The sequence below is a fragment of the Juglans regia genome, chromosome 10 (assembly GCF_001411555.2).
Source record: "Juglans regia cultivar Chandler chromosome 10, Walnut 2.0, whole genome shotgun sequence".
Classification (NCBI taxonomy): Eukaryota; Viridiplantae; Streptophyta; class Magnoliopsida; order Fagales; family Juglandaceae; genus Juglans; species Juglans regia.
The window spans coordinates 31,713,594-31,732,671 of NC_049910.1; the positions used below are offsets into that span (position 1 = coordinate 31,713,594).

The window sequence follows — 19,078 nt, forward strand, 5'->3', positions numbered from 1 at the left end:
TTTCTGTCCAAACTGAGCCCCACTCTTACAAACAAGTTTTGAAGGATCCTGGTTGATGTAAGGCTATGGAAGCTGAGATTGAAGCACTGGAAAATAACCAGACCTGGACACTCACTGAATTACCCCATGGAAAAGAAGCCATTAATTGTAAGTATATTTACAAAATTAAATTTAAGTTTGATGGAACTATTGAAAGACTTAAGGCTAGATTAGTAGCCAAATGATACACACAAATAGAGGGTATAGACTTCCATGAGACCTTATCCCCTATTGCTAAGCTCGTTACTGTGAGAGGTTTCCTTGCCATTGCTGCCATCAAAGGATGGCATTTGCATCATTTCAATGTGAACAATGCATTTCTTAATGGTGATTTGCATGAAGAAATTTACATGAAGAAACCACCCGAGTATACTAAGAGGCAGCCACACCATGTTTGTAAATTGCTTAAGAGCCTTTATAGCCTCAAACAAGCATCGAGACAATGGAATTTCAAGCTTACCTCATCTCTTCTTGAATATGGTTTTACCCAATCAAAAGCTGATTATAGCTTATTCACAAAGCAAGATTGTTCTTCTTTCATTGTCTTATTAGTGTATGTGGATGATATATTACTTGCTAGTGATTCTCAAGCTTCTATTGATTCCATTAGAACTTTCCTTCATCATAAGTTCAAAATTAAAGATCTTGGCTGCCTTTGATACTTTCTTGGCTTAGAGATTGCTAGATCATCCAAAGGCATTCACATTTCTCAAAGGAAGTATGCTTTAGATATTTTGGTAGATTCAGGAATGCTTGGTTGTACCCCACTTAAACTCCCTCTTCATCAAAACTTGAAACTCAGCAAAACAGAGGGAGTTCCACTCAAAGAACCATGCACTTATAGAAGATTGATTGGCCGGCTCTTATACTTGACTATCTCTCGGCCAAACTTATCTTTTGCTATGCAATTGTTAAGTCAATTCATGGATAAACCCTCCTCCAGTCATTTGGCAGCAGCTTACAAGGTTCTACGATACATTAAAGCAGCTCCTGGACAAGGGATTTTACTTTCTTCATGATCCACTTTTAAGCTTCGTGCATATTGTGACTCAGATTAGGCTTCTTGCTCGGATTCTCGTAGATCAACCACATGATATTATATCTTTCTTGGTAACTCCTTGGTTTCTTGGAAATCCAAGAAAGAAAATGTAGTTTCTAGATCTTCAGCTGAAGCTGAATATAGGTCTATGGACACTACTTGTTCTTTACTTTGGCTTCGGTATTTGCTTCAAGATCTTGGTATTTCACATACTCAAGCTGCTCTCCTACACTGTGACAATCAAGTTGCGCTTCACATTGCTGCCAACCCGGTATTCCATAAAAGGATCAAGCATATTGAGCTTGATTGCCACCTCATTCGAGATCAAATTCAAGCTGGGATTATCTTTACTACTCATGTGTCTTCTAATACGGCTGGCATTTTTACTAAAGCTTTACATTCTTATTTGCTGTACTCACATCTCTCCAAGATGGGAGTAGTCAATCTCTACTCTCCATCTTCCCCGGGGGGGGAGGGGGGGGGGGGGTTAGAAGACACTGGACAAACGACTTGCAGTTTAGACACTATGTAAATCTGCTACCGCATGTATTTAATTTCATTTCATGTGCATTTCCTTTGTATTTACATTTTACACATGTCATAAGGTTATTAGAACAAGTTGTTAGGTTGTTATATTCTATGTTGTATATAATTCATCCTCTACTATAATGAACAATACATAATTTTGGGGGAAACCGATTGATCCTTCTTCTCCATCGGTCTCTGCTCCTCTGTTTTTTATTCTTGCCCAGAGCTCCATTTTTCTAATCTGTTACAACTTTTGTATATTGATTTTAGATATAGGCTCTTGAAAGAGATTTTCTGCAAGTGCACATGATCAAATACTTCAAGGAAAAATTTCTTTAATCAGATAGCTCCACATTTGATTTATAGGATTTCATTCCATGACCATGGCCTAGAACTACCGTAAAGGAAAGTTAACATCATAGTTGGTGTTAGTGTATATATATGTATCTTAGATATTTATACCTAATATTCTTAAAATATTATGATAATATTTTTAGTTTCTAGTAATTATGTTAGGTTATAATCTTTCATTCGTCATTGTATTTCCTTATTTACTTTGGCCATATTCAACTATATATATGCCTACTTTGTATAGTTTTATACACACAAAAATGATACACATATGATTCACCAAAACTCTCTCTATTTCAACATGGCATCAGAGCCACCATCAACCTAGTGTCTATGATTTCTTTGTCCGTGCAAGTCGTCCTTTTTGGTGTTTCTTTCTTCCATACCAACACTTGGCTTCCTCTACACTTGACAGTGGTTTATCACTTGTTTACATTCGTTTCTAGCTTAGATTCTCATCAAATCAGATCATAAAGGGAGTCCTGAGAGTGGCATCTATGTATCAAGCAATTCTTGTTTTGCTGCCTTACGTGCCTCTACTTCAGTCAGCGCGTTTGACCACGCGCCACATGCACACGCCTCACCCAATCAAGCCTAGTCCAACCCAATTCAAGCCTAGTTTCGCCCAACCCAAGTAAGATTCTTCCATATTTTTTTTTATTTGGCCCACTTTGGTTCAAGCCCAGTGCAACTCAGCCCACTTGTTCCAGCCCCTTTGACAAGTTGATTGTTGACCTGTTTACCAACGATCATTGATTGTTTACCGTTGACTATTGACCATTTGAAAAAAAAAAAAAAAAAACTACAACATTATGCCTCACACCTCTCCCAACCTTGAGAGCATTGTTCGTTCTATTGATAATATTTTAGATGACTCTAATTATAATATGTGGACCTAAAATATGGAAGTAATTCTTAGATGATGAAAATTGTGGTTCTGTGTATCTAGTGATATTATTCCACCCAAGCAACAAGAAGGTGAGAGTCTTGATGTTGTTGCATGCCACCTTGAAGATTGGCATAGTGTTCACTACAAAATCTTGTCTTGGTTTATCAACACTTCTTTTCCATCCATCCATAGCTTGCTCCCCAAGCTTGGTAATGCTAAAACTTTTTGAGATTTTCTTGCTAAAAGATACAATTACACTCATGATGTTTCATTGCAGTTTCAGCTTGAGACTATAAGCTTTATCAGATGCATAAGGAATCAGGTAATCTATTGTTGATTTCTATTCTCAAATTAATTTTGGGAACAGTTGTCTGCTGCAGATCCTCAACTCAAATGTTCTGAGGATATGAGTTGTTTGCAACATATCATGATCGTCGTAAATTTATGCATTTTATGATGGCATTTCGTGAGGATTTTGAATCTACTCGAGCATCTCTCTTACATCGCACACTCATTCCCTCTCTTGAGGTTGTAGTTGTTGAACTCATCTTAGAAGAAAATCGTCGTTCAACCATAAAGATGCAAACTCTAGATTCAATTGTTGCTGCCATCCCTAAGACTACATTTGGGTCTTCCACAGCCTTAACAGTTGGATTTAAAAGAGTTAACACCATAGTTGGATTTTTTGAAATTACACTTTGTTTCGCATAGTCATTTTAAAAGAAAAAAAAAAGTAAGATATATTTGAAACTTATATAAAAAAAACTTTATTTTTCACGTTGAGCTTTACTTTTTTTAGAAAGTACAAAAAATATTTTGCGAGATTTAGGCTACGTTTAGATGTTGAAATGAGTTGAGTGAGTTGTAAATATTAATATTTTGTAGATCCTATTGAGATGAGTTGAACTTTTTTAGGTTGATTTGTGTTTAACTTTTTATATTGAAATATATGAAATAGGTTGAAATGAGTTTAAGTTTTTTATGAAAAATTAAAAAAATAGTAGATTCTATCAATAATTGATTTTAAATGAGTTGAGTTTAGTTTGATTCAACAACCAAACACAACCCACATCCTCATACCACATGTAAGATTACTCCTTTAAAAAATAGGTCAATCCAACAGCTATGGGATGGGGTTAGTGTTCTAAGTGCCAAATGAAGTACATTTCATTGCTTGGCAAAATCGCAAAAATTAATTTTCTAATGCTATGTCGGTGCTTCTAAAACTATAATCAAAGGAATAGCTAAAACTATAATCAATCAAAGGGCGAGAGTTGCACGATAAAACCAGGGGGACAGTCCCAGTTGTGGCAGTTTCGGACGTGAGAGTCGGACGCTGGGTGAGTTTCGGCTTCATTTCCGCATTGACCGCCAGTGACCGGAAACGACAATCCTCGAGAGAAAGGTAGAACAAAGAACATAAAGAAGAAGAAAACAAAGGAAAAGGGCGCAGCCTCTGCAATCTCTCTCCCCCGTTTTCTTCTTTCGCCTACTGGAGAGACATTAAGACCCAATTCATAGGGATGCAGAGGCCACAGGATCAACGGTCGAGATCTGCCAAGCCGACCACCATTCATGGCTGCGCCCAGTCCGGGGACCTTATTGGGGTTCAAAGGCTACTCCGAGACCGCCCTTCTCTTCTGAATGAAAGAAATCCCGTCGTAAAGATTTCGTTCTCTCTATTTATGTTAATTAAGTTTTTTTGGTTTTGCCCAAGATTTCAATTCTTTTTTTCACTTCCGTTTCCACAGTTGTTATTTCAAGGGTGTGAACTGTTTGTGTAAATTGAACGAACCGAACCCATTTGACCATATGATTGACTACCCTATAATTTTTATCCCCGCCACCCGGGGGGGGGGCTGAAGTCTCGCAATAAGCCAGAAAACTTAAAAAGCATTGTTTCGGTGGTACGTGCGTTTGGCGGGGTCTATATAGATATAATGTGGTTGAGTTTGTTGAGGAAACAAGCACCAAGTTGGTGGTTTAATGAGATCAAGGACTGAGATGGAGATGGATCTATTAGCTTGTACACAGTTGGGCTACATATGAATAATTTTCCTATGAGTGTGCATGGAGCCTTCATCTTTTTTATCTAATACAAAGTAATTCTTATTGAATTGTGCATTAGATAGGTAGTTTCAAGAAAAGGTTCCATAACGCGATGACGCAGACTTGGTTTAATTTGACCAGAGAAACTGTCAATGATATAGAGGTGGAAGAATGAGCATGCTCTAGAACAGTAGGATGAGCATAGAAAACATGCATAGTAAGTTCAGCAAATGATGGAGTGCAAACAACGGAAGTGGGAAGGAACCTGTTAGTAAAATGATAAAATGAGCTAGCATTTATTTTGTAATTAGATTTTTCTGTACTTGTATGTGTATCTGCTTCTAGTTTTAGAATTAAAATAAGTGAGATCTACGTTTTATTATATACATTAATGGATTCCTAAATCTACATGTTATATGGAGTTGTTTATTTATTATCTATGCACCTGTTTTGCTTGCCTGATTGCAGATGGCACAGACACCGCTTCATGTTTCTGCTGGTTATAACAGGGTTGAGATAGTCAAGTTTCTTCTTGATTGGGAAGGGACAGATAAGGTTGAGTTGGAAGCCAAGAACATGGTACGTATTTTTCCTTTGGCTAAAATGTGAATATAGATGTGGATATTCTTACAGTTATGACGCTTGGGGATTTGTTTAAGCTTGTGTTCGTGACTTATTGTGGTTTGCAGTATGGAGAAACTCCGCTGCACATGGCAACAAAGAATGGGTGCAATGATGCTGCACGCCTGCTTCTTGGTCGACGTGCTTTTATTGAAGCAAAAGCAAATGTGCTTTTCTTTGCCTTATTATCCGTTTTTTGAAGAGTTCAAATTAAAACTGGGATTTGAATTTTGATGATATGTTATGTTGTTGTGCTGTCTTATTAATGCAGAATGGAATGACACCTTTACATCTTGCTGTTTGGTACTCACTTCGAGCTGAAGACTGCTTGACTGTCAAAACATTGCTTGAATACAATGCTGATTGTAGTGCCAAGGATAATGTATGTGGACTGCAATTGATTGGCATAATCTCAGCTTAGTAAACGATTCTCCCTAGGTAAAGAATCATATTTGGTGTAACATTTGTATTGCAGGAGGGCATGACTCCTCTAAATCATCTCTCACAAGGCCCTGGAAGTGAAAAGTTGCGGGAACTCTTGCATTGGCATCTTGAAGAGCAGCAAAAGAGAAGAGCAATTGAAGCATGCAGTGAAACAAAATCTAAGATGGATGAACTTGAAAATGAAATGTCAAAGGTAGTAGGGTTGCATGAGCTTAAGATACAGCTCCGGAAATGGGCAAGGGGTATGCTTTTGGATGAGAGACGTAGGGCCCTTGGGCTGAAAGTTGGCTCAAGAAGACCCCCACATATGGCTTTCCTTGGCAATCCTGGAACAGGTAGTTGCTGGCAAGATTATTTCTGTCTCGTCACGATGGTTCTATATTTTCCTTCAACATTGGAAATCCGTTTGATCTTTTCTTGGTACTTGCTTTTTGCGTTTGGGGCACAATCTTTTTGTAAGTCACTAACATTGTTAAAAAATAAGGTGCTCTTTAGGCCTCATAATTTTATTATCTATAATCACTAGGTTGTCTATATATCTAACACCTCCTTGTAGGGTTAAGAATGCTACATTATAACATTAGGTAGCAATAGGTAAAAAGCGATCCATAAACATTAAAACCTCAAAACCAGTAACTTAACTATTCTCAAACTATAAGGCAGGATGTAACAAAGTTCAATAAACTGAAATTAAACAATATCCTTGATGTAAATATATCTTCTTGACCCAAAAACACTTTTGAGGAACACTTTCTAGAACTTGATTAAGCCATGGTCCCTCCCTACTGGTCTTGGCCTGCTAGCTCATCCCCATCTTCTTCACCTGGGACATTTTAAAACATAAAAAGTAACTGAGTTGAATACTTAATAAAAAAGGTTTTGAATTAGGATTTACGTTTGAAAAACATTATTAAATACAATTAAACATTTGCGCACATATAATAAAACATTTACATTTAAATAGTTACCTACATAATGACCAACACATTAACCCTTGGGTGCAAGATCATGCACCAGTTCCACAGCCCATTCACATAAGGGGTACCACATTCATGTTGGATGTGAACACCTCGGGCAGGCCACATCTCAACATCTTCAGTGTGGCTTGCACATCCGTCCATAGCATAGCTTTGGCACCAAGCATTATCATATGGCCAAAATAAACATTCAATAATGCATTCATTCACCATTTCTTTTCACATAACTTTCATGATATGAGCTTTTAAATAACACTCATCACATGAGAACAATCATGAATTTTCTATAAAAAAATATTGGCATAGCCTTCATAACATAAATATATTCATGACATAATAGATAGCACATGCATCAGGTTAAAGCATTTACAAAACCTCACTTTCATAACATATCATATGTACGGGTAAAGGTAGTATCATCATAGCATATAGCTTGAAACTCATTTGTGGGGTTTGACCTCTTACAACTCCAAAGTTTTCCCTCAATACTTAGGAGGTTTGAGTCACTGCAAGGGTGACTCATTGGGGTTAGAACTAAATTTAGTCCAAACAACAACCACCTTTTATGGTTATGGTGCTGCAGTTTCTCTGCAGTAGCCAACTCTCACCCTTAACTACATGTTTGACAATTATACAACCAATGAAATGCATCACTCATGGATTCTATGATCTATGTATGATGTGTTCATACCGACATATAAATCTTGTAAAACTTAAAGAAACCAGTTTATTTCATCCTAGGACAGCATGTATAAATTCTAACAGTCAATAAAAGCCTTAGGCCATTCTTGGTTTGAAATATTTTGAGAAAATTTGAGAATTTTTTTGAGAATGGGTTTTGGGAAAGGAGAGGGAAAATTTTGATTTTTTTAATTGGTAAATAAAATTTTATTGATCATAAGAATAGGCAAAGCCCAACTACACGGGTCATATACAAGAGCAACACCTAGGAGTGATGTTCTAGTGATAAAAGAAATTCATTAAAATCAATTACAATCAACCATTGGAACAAGGTGTTAAAAAATAAAGTTCTAAGTTCATCCAATGACCGGTCGCGATCTTCGAAGTTTCGCTTGTTCCTCTCCCTCCAAAGACACCACCATAAACATATCATAACCATCTTCCAAATTGCAGCAATCTGAGAAGTGCCTTGAAGACCTCTCCATGAAGCTAAGAGGTCAATTTGATTTTTGAAAAAAGTATGTGTTGTGTTGAAGTTTGTGAAAGTGAATAGGTACAGTTGTTTTAAGATTCTTTTTCTTTTGGAGTTTGTAAAAGTTGTATTTTTTTTTTTTTTTTGTGTGTTTAGATAATGATGGGATGAAAGGTTGAAATAGAAAAGTTGATTCAAAGATGTTTGACTTGGTTTTAAAAAAATATTGAATTTTTTTGTTAAACCGAACATGGCCTTACTTTTGCACTCAATCCATCATACATCTATCATGTGATCAGTTTTATAAAATAACCTCGCCTTAATATCCATGAAGTAGTAAGAAAATCAAGTGGCGAATCTGTCCGCTTGGGTTTCTTTGACTGTTTCAGTTTCTGCTTACTTTACCCTTAAATTTCTGTATATTGTCATAAGGGAATTGGAGATTATTTCGTTTAAAAGTGAAGGAAAAACTTTGTAGTGGCAGCAGCAAGGGAAGGACGGTTGCAGTCTAGGGTTTCAAATCTGAAGTTTCTGATCTGGACAAACACATGAAGGTCCCATTCAGCAGCTATTCCTTGATCAACTCATGAACAAGTGTTGAATTTTCTCACCTATGGGCGCAGCAGACTTAGACCTTGAGTTGTTGATGGAAAATTAGGGGAGTGGCTGCAAAAGGGATGGCAGACTTGAGAGTTGAGAGAAGAAAATGGGAACTTTCTAGCAGCCTAGCAGTGTTAATAAAGAAGCGACGCTGACCCTAGTTATTCCTAAGAGGGGTGGCAGACCTTGGGTTTCTAGAAGTCCTATTTTGCCTTAAGTGCAGTTAATGAAAACTTACAGCCTATAGGCACTCGACAGAAATTGTTTTTAGGGCTTCTAGGAAGTCTGAAATTAGGTAAGTTTTCCTATTTTACTCAGGACCTTGTAGTCTTAAATTGGAAAGTTTCCTGATTGCCTATCATAACTTTTCAACATTTAATGAAGTCAATCGGCACCTAAAGCAATTCATTTAAAACCTTAAAACAGTTAAACAACATCTGGAATTTGGGAAGTTAAGGCATAATTTGAAAATATCCGAAACAAAATTAGAAACCCTAGTTTCAAAATGCAAATCATTGCTTTTTTATTATGCTCATTTATTTCTTATATCCCAATAATATCTCTCAAGGGGTTTTAACTGCTGCATTGAGGAGTGAATGAAAATGAAAATTTGATATATACCATTGTCATTTTGCTATATGTGAATGCATCACATTGTTGTATCTTGTTGTATCAATTTGCAAAGCAAGGTTATTATTAATATCTTCTACAGGTAAGACTATGGTAGCTCGAATCCTTGGAAAACTACTCTATATGGTGGGAATTTTACCGACTGACAGAGTAACAGAGGTACAGCGGACCGACTTGGTTGGAGAATTCGTTGGTCATACTGGGCCAAAAACTAGGAGGAAGGTATATACTGGGCTTTCATCATCTTTGCTGTTAGGTTCTGCATCTCCCTCTCGCAGAGACAGGGCTTGTGTGCTTTACTGTATGTAACAAACTAACCATAGAATACTGTGCACAGATTAAAGAAGCAGAAGGAGGAATTCTTTTTGTTGATGAAGCATATCGACTGATACCTATGCAGAAGGCAGATGATAAGGACTATGGATTGGAAGCTTTAGAAGAGATTATGTCCGTCATGGACAGCGGAAAGGTGGTTGTCATATTTGCTGGGTATAGTGAACCAATGAAGCGTGTGATTGCTTCTAATGAAGGCTTCTGCAGACGGGTGACCAAGTTTTTCTCTTTTAATGACTTCAGTTCAGAAGAACTAGCCAAGATTCTCCATATCAAGATGAATAATCAAGCGGAAGATAGTTTGTTGTATGGATTTAAGTTACACCCTTCTTGCACTGAAGAAGCTGTGGCAGCACTGATACAGAGTGAAACAACGGAAAAGCAGCGCAAGGAGATGAATGGTGGTTTAGTGGATCCAACTCTAGTCAATGCTAGAGAGTATTTGGACCTTAGGCTAAGTTTTGACTGTATAGACACAGATGAACTTTGTACCATTACTTTAGAGGATTTAAAAGCTGGTCTACGGCTGATATCACTGTGAGACATGAGAATGGATATAGATTTAGTTAGGAAAAACTTGGCGACCATTCTTTTGCCAGCCTTTCTCATTTTATATCCTCTCTAATTGAAGTTGAAGAATTCCAATAACTGAGACAGGAATGGATAATTCAACTTGAAGAAATCCATTACCAGTCATTCTATCCATATGCCTTTCATCCTTTGAGGGAGGATGAGTTCCAACAATCTTTGATTTTTTTAGTTGGAAACTTCACTGTATCCGTCAATGGCGCTTGAGATGTTTTCTGGGCGGGGTTTTGTAGTAATTCATTGTATTGATATATTGATTTGGAGTGAGCAATAAATGTCGCATTCAGTATGTGATTATCTTTCTGTTATTTGATGGATGGCTAATTCTCCAACTTTGGATGCGCATTGTTCTGTTTTCACCCTTTCTCTTTTGGGTAAGTACTATTCTGTTATCTGAAGATTCTGGACAACAAGATATTGCATGCGTTCATTTACTTTTTTTTTTTTTTTTTTTTCATCAAACTTGCATTGAATTAAAAAGGAGAATACAGAAGGAGGTGGGGACCCTCACAAAAATCCCTTCGCAGAAATTGCAGTGCATACAATAGAAAATAAAATAAAAACGAGCGGTGAGATTAATAAATTGGACCCAAGCCTAGGAGACTGCAGCAATAATGGTTTTAAAATCTAATTATTAGATTTGTCGAGTTCAGTTGTGATCCGCATCCATGAAAGCAACATTGCAACTATCTGATCCGAAGTTGTTGACGAAGGTCTTTACATTATTTTTTTCTAGATTTTTTATTAGGGGAAGCTGTAACATAGTATGATAGTTAGAATCGGACAATCCGAGTCGTTAGTGGTCTTACAGAGGTACGTGTGGCAGAGCCGACATCTATGCTACACGCATCGATGCGGACGGAGCCTGGAAACTGGGGTCCGAAGGATCTAGAGATGGGAAAGAGGTGGGAAGAGTCCAGCTGTGCCACATGTGTGGTGGTAGGAGGTCGGAAAATGCGTTGGCACGTAGGAAAGCCACACGGTTTTGGTGGCGCATGCAAATCACGCGACCATCCTTTGGTGGCTCCTCCACCGGAGTTGTGAAGATCAGTGGCGTTCATTTACTTGTCTTCAACTAATTCATGTTCCACTTACATAGTCATATGTTCAGAAGAAAAAAGGGGAAATTAAAAATAGTCTTGGGCTTAATTCTTTGGGTCAGATAATTTATTTGAATTAAAGCATATGCCACAGCCATATTTTATTTTTCTGAAAAAAGAGGGTCAATTTATTTGAGTGATTAGTTCAGATGATTCTTTCTCCTGTACTATCATAATCCTGAGAGCCCTGATCTTTATCTTTTTCATTGCATTGCCCGTTTAACTATCATTTTGATAATAATCAAATGGAATTTAACAATTAAAATATAAAAAATAGAAATAAAAATAAAAATATTCATCCTCCAAAAGCAATTCTTCAAAGTAACGCGACTTTTGGCGTGCAAGCAAGATCCAACTAATTTTAACATTAATCTATTAAAAGTTGGTATTGAGAGTTGAATTGAAACAAATCAGTCCAAATTGAAGAAGAAGATATACAAAAAGAAAAGAATTTTGAAATTTCCGATTTTTTGTCTTAGTTTAGGGCATAAGAAAAGGAAAAATAGACTCATCGTGCATAAATTATGTTTTTTGTTTTAAGTTTTTTCATATTTAGTGATTTGATACGTGTTAAATGGACACTCGTTTAAGCCATAAATATATCAAATCAATTAAAATAATAAAACTTAAGATAAAGTATAATAATATTTTCAAAAAGTGAGTGGTATAATATTTGTTATTATTTATAAAATTAAATTTTAATATATATATTTATAAGATTTTGAATACAAATCTTATGGAATTTAGTTAACAGAGACATTTAAAAAGACATGAAATGTATACATATAAAGTTTTAAAGTGTTCAAATTTTATATATATATTTTTTTAAAAAAATAAAATTTATTATTAAAAAATTATTATTTTTTATATAAATCTTAAATTTATCTATTTTTTTTTAAATTATATCATACTCGTACTTTTTATAACTACAAATATCATCGTCGTTGGTAATAATTTTCTTTCGTAGAAAATGAAAATGTATATCTATAAGTAATGATATTCATCATCTTATAACGTAATATTAGTTAATTAGAAATTATTTATTATAATTTATTTATAAATTTATTATTTAATATTTTATTATAAAAAAATAAGGAGACGATGAAAAATAATAATAATAATGAACAGATTTTTTCTGTATCTATTATCTACCTACTTTCAACCCACAAGGCATAACTAATGGTTCGTACAAGAATGACGTAGGATGGGGGAAACAGAAAACATATAGATTTGTGGTAGGAAAACTAGATTAACTGCAAAACCAGAAGCAGGGCCTAGCTGGAAAATCTCCCGTTTTCTGGTTATCCAGATACGCACAACTTTCTCTCTCTCTCTCTCTCTCTTGAGAGAAGAATGGTCGCAAGCTCTTTGTCAATCCTCTCTTCCACATCTTCATTTCCATCTAATTCCAGCTCGCATCCATCTTCCGCTTCCACTTCCACTAGACCCAGACCCTTCTACACCTCCAAACGCAGCCTTAATTTGTCCAAACCCCTTAACTTCGCAATCCCCAGGGCCTCTTTGAAACAATCAATCGAAGATGGTTCGACGGAGCAGTTTTTGCAGAACAATTCGATTGCTGACTTCATGAGGTTCAAGAGGGGTGTTGATGGAGGCTGCGCGGAGTTGCAGACTGCTGTGGTCAGGTACAGGAAGAGGTTTCCCTGGTCTCTTTTGCGGCCTTTTCTTCAGGTACAAGCTCGGTTTCTTATTCACTTCAAGTGGGTATGCATGTTTCTTATTTGCGGTTGTTTCATTGTCGATTCTTGTTCTTTTGGCGGTGTAGGTCGATTTGGTTTCGACGATTCACATTGCAGATAAAGAGTATGTCTACTCTATAGAGTTTCAATTACTTTTTTTATTACATTTATTTTTTCTTATCTTGATTGAATCACTGATAAGCCATGCATTTTCTTTCTTTGTTTTAATGTATGCCACTGGTTCTAGGTGTTATGAATTGGGCTTTGGAAGTTTGTATAGAAAAGCGTCTAAAAAATAGGATGGTAGCGGCATAGTGATGAATTCTTATAATGAAAGATTGGTTGATCGTGAACATGGAGTATAAATGAGGGAGAAAGAATAGGTATTGTGGAACTTGAATTATCTACAAGTAGTGGAGACAAAGTTTTCTTTTAGAAGCCGAGGGAGCAACCGATACACGTGATTGTCAAAATAGTCAGTAGCATAGCGACCCTTGTCTAGAAAACTTCTACCCTGAACATATGGAATGGAATTGTAAGCAGAAAATTGAAATCCAATCCCAAGGCCTTTACCATGTCAGATGTCTGTTGATCGAGATCAATGGTCTATTTCCAGATGCGTTGATACTCTCCCCCTCCCCCCTTTTTCTTATTAAATTCTAGTTGCAGTTACTGAGATGGGGAATTGTAGAGATATAAATTATAATTTAATACCTGTGACGTTTTCCTCCCTTCTTTTGTTTCTAATCATCAGGCACTTTGGTTGGGAGAAATTGAGAAAATGACATAAAAAGAGGCTGACACTCATCTGGATTAGTAAAGGTGAAATCTTGATAGTACTCGGCCAAAGTATAAGAAGGGGTGTTACAGAGTTTTCTGCAGTTAACCAAATTATTCAGTACTAATTTAAATATGTGGAAGATGATTTCTAATGTAGAATTTTGGTTTTATTTCTTTTATTCTTTAAAAAACCGACATTTGAGAACAAAGGGAAAAAAAAGCTGAAAGAAGATATTAAATCTGGATTGTTTCTCCTTAACATTATGTTTATCAAAAGGTGGAGCAAATAGCCTGAATAATCTGTTCAATGCTACAATCCTTTGTGCCTATATCCTTGTAAAAGTTGGCTTATGATTATCTCTCATCAGAAGAGAGGTGAAATTTGGGGGGGGTGTTGGGGACAAGGTGGGCTATACAAAAAGGGACATTAGATTCTTCCCATGAACTTAAGTTATAGTGGAGTTTCATTAGTTTGGGTAATCTGTTTTTGCCATTGCTTGAGAGTTGGGTGATATCCTTACTTGCCTTTTATAATTTTGATTCTACTGATTATTTGGCCTATTTTTCTTTACTTGTGACCTGATGTTCTGCAGTTATAGCTTTATGATTAAAATCTTGAGCTTAATTTGTGTTAAGTTCATAGGAAAGGTTTATAGATGTTTGAGGAAAGATGATATATTCTTGGCATGTTTGAGGCTTTGAGCCCTTTCTGCATTCTTTGTATTGCAACTCTCAAGAATTGTTTTACTTAATAAAGTATATTTTCCCAAATAATACCGCTTTTGATGATTTCGAGCCATATGTGCAGGTACTTTGCAACCCTACAGAAAGAACTTGAATCTTATGATTGTGTTCTCTATGAAATGGTGGCTAGCAGAGAAATTTTAGAGAATAGAAGGAACCCTACTCCTGAAAAAAGAGACAAAGGATCACGCTCGCGAGGTTTTAACATCTTGGGATGCATCCAGCGACAGATGGCTCGAGTTCTAATGCTTGATTTTCAATTGGACTGCCTTGATTACCAATCTGAGAATTGGTACCATGCAGATCTTGACTATGAAACCTTTAAATTACTTCAGGTCTGTTCTCTTTCCCGCTCAGCTTAAATTGTTCTGATATACAAGTGGTATTATTATGGAAGTCGACGAAGTGATTGACATTTTCTTGGTGTTAATGCTTTCCATTCTTCGGAAATTTTATCAGTGAGATAGGTAATCTAGAGATGCTTTGCTACTAGGTGGGGGTGGTATGCTTTTAAAGTATGGAAAGGGACTTGTCTCCTACTTGTATGTCATACAAAGCATTCTGCTGTTTGAAAGTTCAGCATGGTGGTTGTGTGGATGTGTCGTTTCTGTTGTGCTTGGTCAATAAACTTGCAGTGATGGCATTTTATATATTTGTAATATAGTTACAGTGTTTCTTCCCTAATGTGGTTTATAATTCAAGGTTCACTGCTACAATTGGAATGGTATTAATTCCTATTTATTATTTATCCATGTTGTGCCATCTGTTCTATGCATACAAGTTTTTTAATGCTTCAAACTCTTTTTTCTTTTTCTTTTTTTATTCTGGACTGAGACTTATTTATTTCAATCTCTATCCTTTTACCTGTAATAGGTATTGGTATTTATACTGATTTCATTTTCTCACTATCCGTTAAAAAATACCAATATCATACTGGTTGGTGCATGTTTTCAGTATCTCCGTAATATTATTTTTGAAATTTCAATTTACCATGAATCTTTTCCATTCTTTGGTTATGTATGGAAAGATAGAAATAAAATGACTACAATTTTGGGTATTCACTTAATTTTGTTAGTTAGGCATAGATTCACTGCTGTATTTATCAATTACCTGCAACTTCTAGATCTGACACTATCCACTCATTACTTTCCAGCTTGAAAAAGGTGAAAGCTTTTTCACTTTTGCAAGAGACATGACCCTTAGATCAACAAAAGCTTTGGTGCAGCCTGCTTCAATTCCAGGAGACCTTGATCCTTGGCGATCCAAGCTTCTATGGGCTTCACGTGTGCTTCCTATGCCACTTGTGGGCCTTCTCATCATTGGAAGTGTTTGTGATGTGGGGAACCAGGCATCAGAATTTCCTGAACTGGAAGCCTTGTCTAGGCTTGACTTTGGGGCTGCAATGAAGGTCTTCTTGGCAAAGAGACTGACGTCTGAGTAAGTATCTGCACCCACCCTTCTATCATTTCTCTGTTTTAGATGTTTGATGTAATGCCCAACTGGTATGTAACTTTTAGATGTTATATTATTATTATTATCATCAAGTGCTTTCTCACGTATTACACAAAACTATTTGTTAATTAGCAAGTCCAATGGAGAAAGTATAATGCATCGATCTACAATCTTTGCATTTGAACCACTAATTATACCTGCTGTCACCTGCTCCAAATGACTTGGCAAACTCCCCTAGATTGTTTTTCTCCTTTCCATTGTACCTTTTTTTTCCAGAAAAAAGAAAAAAAAGTGTTGCATTGGCACAGTTGCAAAGAAAAGGGAACCACATATGGGCCCTCTAGCATAGGATGGGGTGGTTGGTGCAGTCGCATTATATTTGGGAAAAATCCTGTTAATATGGGGCTCATAAATTTTTTTTTCCCCTTCATTTTTTTAAGGTTTACACAGGTGACGACAGATGTAGAAGAGAGTTCTGTCATCATTGGTGAAAGGAATAGAGCTGCGGTGGAGGCTCTTGGAAGAGCCATTGATGAGGGCCATAATAGAATTGCTATACTATATGGGGGTGGCCACATGCCTGACTTGGGGAGAAGGTTGAGAGAAGAGTTTGATATATTCCCTTCACGTGTGCAGTGGATAACAGCATGGTCTATAAGCAAGCAGAGTCTACATGTTGATTCGCTTCCATTTCTAAAGGCACTCGCCAAAGTCTCGGGTTGGCCATTGAACCGTTACCAGACTTTGGCGCTGCTCATCTTTTCCTCAGTGCTGGCATTGGATCTTTGGTTTTGGGAGCTCTTTTTCGGAACTACAGTGAGCTGGATATCAGAAGTTGTTTCTGAGGCTTTGCAGTATGTTGATAATGCGCAGGTGATGTGATAATCATAATGCATATGGTTCGTTAACAAGGTAACATTCCGTATACGCCTGTGTAAAAAAATTTAAACTACAGTGATTAGAAGATAGTAAAAATTACTTGGCCAATTCAAGATTGAAGAGTAATTCTTGATTGACATGATTTTATTGGAGATCAATGTGTTAGAATATTATTCTTACGGTTAATTAATTCTATTTATATGGTTAGTCTTCATATTGGTTGCTTTACTTCTGCTACGGACATGTCATGAAAACAAGATAATGGTTGCTCTTATGTGTCCCTTAGCCGAGTTGCTGCTAATGTAAAGTGCCAAGATATTCTTGTGGTACATCCAGGATCCACAGGTGGAACAGATGCTGTTCTATGAGACCCAAAAACCTTGCCATCAGTCGATAAATCCACTCTATATTTTCAGTGCCTATTGTCAGAAGGTGTAATAATAATATACCCAGAACATTGCTATCAACCGTAGTCCCTTGGCCGAGTCATTCACCTATTTTGCCTCCCCACACATTTAGTGATAAACGCGCGCTATTCGGCAAAAACCAAAAACATTCCCGCCTCATCCCTCCCTCTCTATTTCTCGGATTGATGATGGAGAATAGGGGTGGGCAGCGGGGCCCTGGCCCCGATCGCCCTGCCCCCGCATGGGCGGGCGGGCTACCCCGCACCACCCATGCGGGGGCGGGGGGCAGATTGACCCATGTGCCACCCCCCTCTCAACACTCTTCCTATTTTTAGTGTAAAATAGAAACCATACCCCAGCCCGCCCCTGCATGGGCGGGTAGCATCCCTAATTCCATTTTGATCCTAGCATTTTTATATGGAATATTATATATGGCACACGACTTATAAAATATGAAAGGCACGACACCTATAAAACACATGAAATGTCCAATTTATCCTTCTAAAAAACAGAACCTCATGTATTTTCAGATCATCCTCATTCCTCACCCACGAACATCAATTTCATTTTTCACACCCACACTTGCATCAGACCCTTCAAGTACTTCAATATTTCCCTTCTTTTACCCTCTTATGCTTTTTTGTGGTATAGAACGACAATCCTGTACCATTAAAAGTTGAAGTTTTAGAGATTCTAAGGGAAAAAAAAATTAGCTCTCTCCCTCCCCCCGGTTTCCGTGCTCTCCTTAACTAAGATAAGACTCAAATGGTTCATTTGTTGAAACCATTCATTAGGTCCTGGGATGTGTCTGCAGGCTCCTTCTCTCTATTTGACGAGTTCACCAACTTCTGCTATCAGCGAGACCTCCCAAGAGCCATGAAGGCCATAGATGCCATTCAAAGACACGGCATCTGGGCCGATTCTATCATCTATTCTGAGCTAATCAAGTGCTGCTTGGCTCGTTGGGCCCTCAAAACCCTTGTATTTTTCAACCAATCAAGTGCTGCATGCAGGCTCTGATCGGCCTAACACATTTCTCACCAACATTCTCCTCAATATGTACGTCAAATTTTCCCTCTTGAACGAAGCACAGGCCTTGTTTGACCAAATGCCTGAAAGGAATGTTGTTTTGTGGACGACCATGGTATCGGCTTACAGTAATGCTAAGTTGGGTGGGAGGATGAAAGAGCGATACATAGGAGAGAGAAAGTAAAAAGTATAAAAAAACCTGACTTTTGATTATTTTGTTTTATTTTTTATTTTGTTTTATTTTTTATTTTGCTTTTCCCTTACTTATCCACCTTGGCAAATTCGTGTGTTTCGTGCAGTGCAACGGGCTTCCCTGTAGCAGCTCTCTTTTTGTATTCATATCTTCCCTTTGGCTGCCAAGTCTCTTCCATGGGCAAGATTGCAGATATCCATCCACTTTGTAATTTTCATTCTGACTGCGCTTCCTTCTCAAAATATGACAAGTAAATGGAATGGGAATCAATACAGAGACATACAAGCCAGCCGTGCCTGCCTTGATAAAATAAGAGCAGCTGGCTGCAATTTCTTTTAGTAAAATTTAACAATTCACTCGGTTGGTGGATATCAATGATGTATGTCCAAAACAATCATGTAGTTCTGGCTTTCTTTCTTTCTTTCTTTTTTAAATGTCTTGAAAATTTTTGGAAGGGTGTATCTCTGTCACTGTCACTGGCAGCTAATTAAGGAAGGGCTCTCTATCTCTCTCATCTTTCATAAAATGATAAAAATTTATTTATCTTTTTACA

General features: G+C 37.1%; 2 protein-coding genes across 3 annotated transcripts; both read left to right on the forward strand.

Annotated features, from left to right (window-relative positions):
* The first annotated feature begins 4,119 nt into the window (after positions 1-4,119).
* LOC109013867 (protein CbxX, chromosomal-like) lies at positions 4,120-10,540 on the forward strand. Its single transcript, XM_018996098.2, has 7 exons — positions 4,120-4,507; positions 5,364-5,474; positions 5,585-5,683; positions 5,788-5,898; positions 5,992-6,295; positions 9,403-9,542; positions 9,658-10,540. The coding sequence occupies exons 1-7, from the start codon at positions 4,370-4,372 to the stop codon at positions 10,192-10,194; spliced, it is 1,440 nt and encodes a 479-aa protein (XP_018851643.2). The 5' UTR covers positions 4,120-4,369; the 3' UTR covers positions 10,195-10,540.
* A 2,020-nt stretch (positions 10,541-12,560) lies between these two features.
* On the forward strand, positions 12,561-19,078 carry LOC109013868. 2 transcript variants are annotated; one of them, XM_035694378.1, is made up of 6 exons: positions 12,561-13,033; positions 13,128-13,165; positions 14,630-14,900; positions 15,719-16,002; positions 16,458-16,929; positions 18,632-19,078. In XM_035694378.1, exons 1-5 carry the CDS (start codon positions 12,695-12,697, stop codon positions 16,897-16,899), a joined length of 1,374 nt encoding a protein of 457 aa, XP_035550271.1. In that variant the 5' UTR covers positions 12,561-12,694; the 3' UTR covers positions 16,900-16,929; positions 18,632-19,078. The 2 variants fall into 2 exon arrangements, with proteins under 2 accessions (XP_035550271.1, XP_035550270.1); XM_035694377.1 differs by lacking the exon at positions 18,632-19,078 and having other exon boundaries at positions 16,458-17,124.

What these genes read in the sequence shown, in the direction of transcription:
- LOC109013867 (XM_018996098.2), top strand. Translation starts at nt 4,370, where the DNA reads ATGCAGAGGCCACAGGATCAACGGTCGAGATCTGCCAAGCCGACCACC. An exon ending in TTATTGAAGCAAAAGCAAAT is followed by an intron (nt 5,684 to 5,787) that starts GTGCTTTTCTTT and finishes TTATTAATGCAG; the next exon opens with AATGGAATGACACCTTTACA. An exon ending in ATTGTAGTGCCAAGGATAAT is followed by an intron (nt 5,899 to 5,991) that starts GTATGTGGACTG and finishes TTTGTATTGCAG; the next exon opens with GAGGGCATGACTCCTCTAAA.
- LOC109013868 (XM_035694378.1), top strand. Translation starts at nt 12,695, where the DNA reads ATGGTCGCAAGCTCTTTGTCAATCCTCTCTTCCACATCTTCATTTCCA. An exon ending in AAACCTTTAAATTACTTCAG is followed by an intron (nt 14,901 to 15,718) that starts GTCTGTTCTCTT and finishes ATTACTTTCCAG; the next exon opens with CTTGAAAAAGGTGAAAGCTT. An exon ending in GCAAAGAGACTGACGTCTGA is followed by an intron (nt 16,003 to 16,457) that starts GTAAGTATCTGC and finishes CATTTTTTTAAG; the next exon opens with GTTTACACAGGTGACGACAG.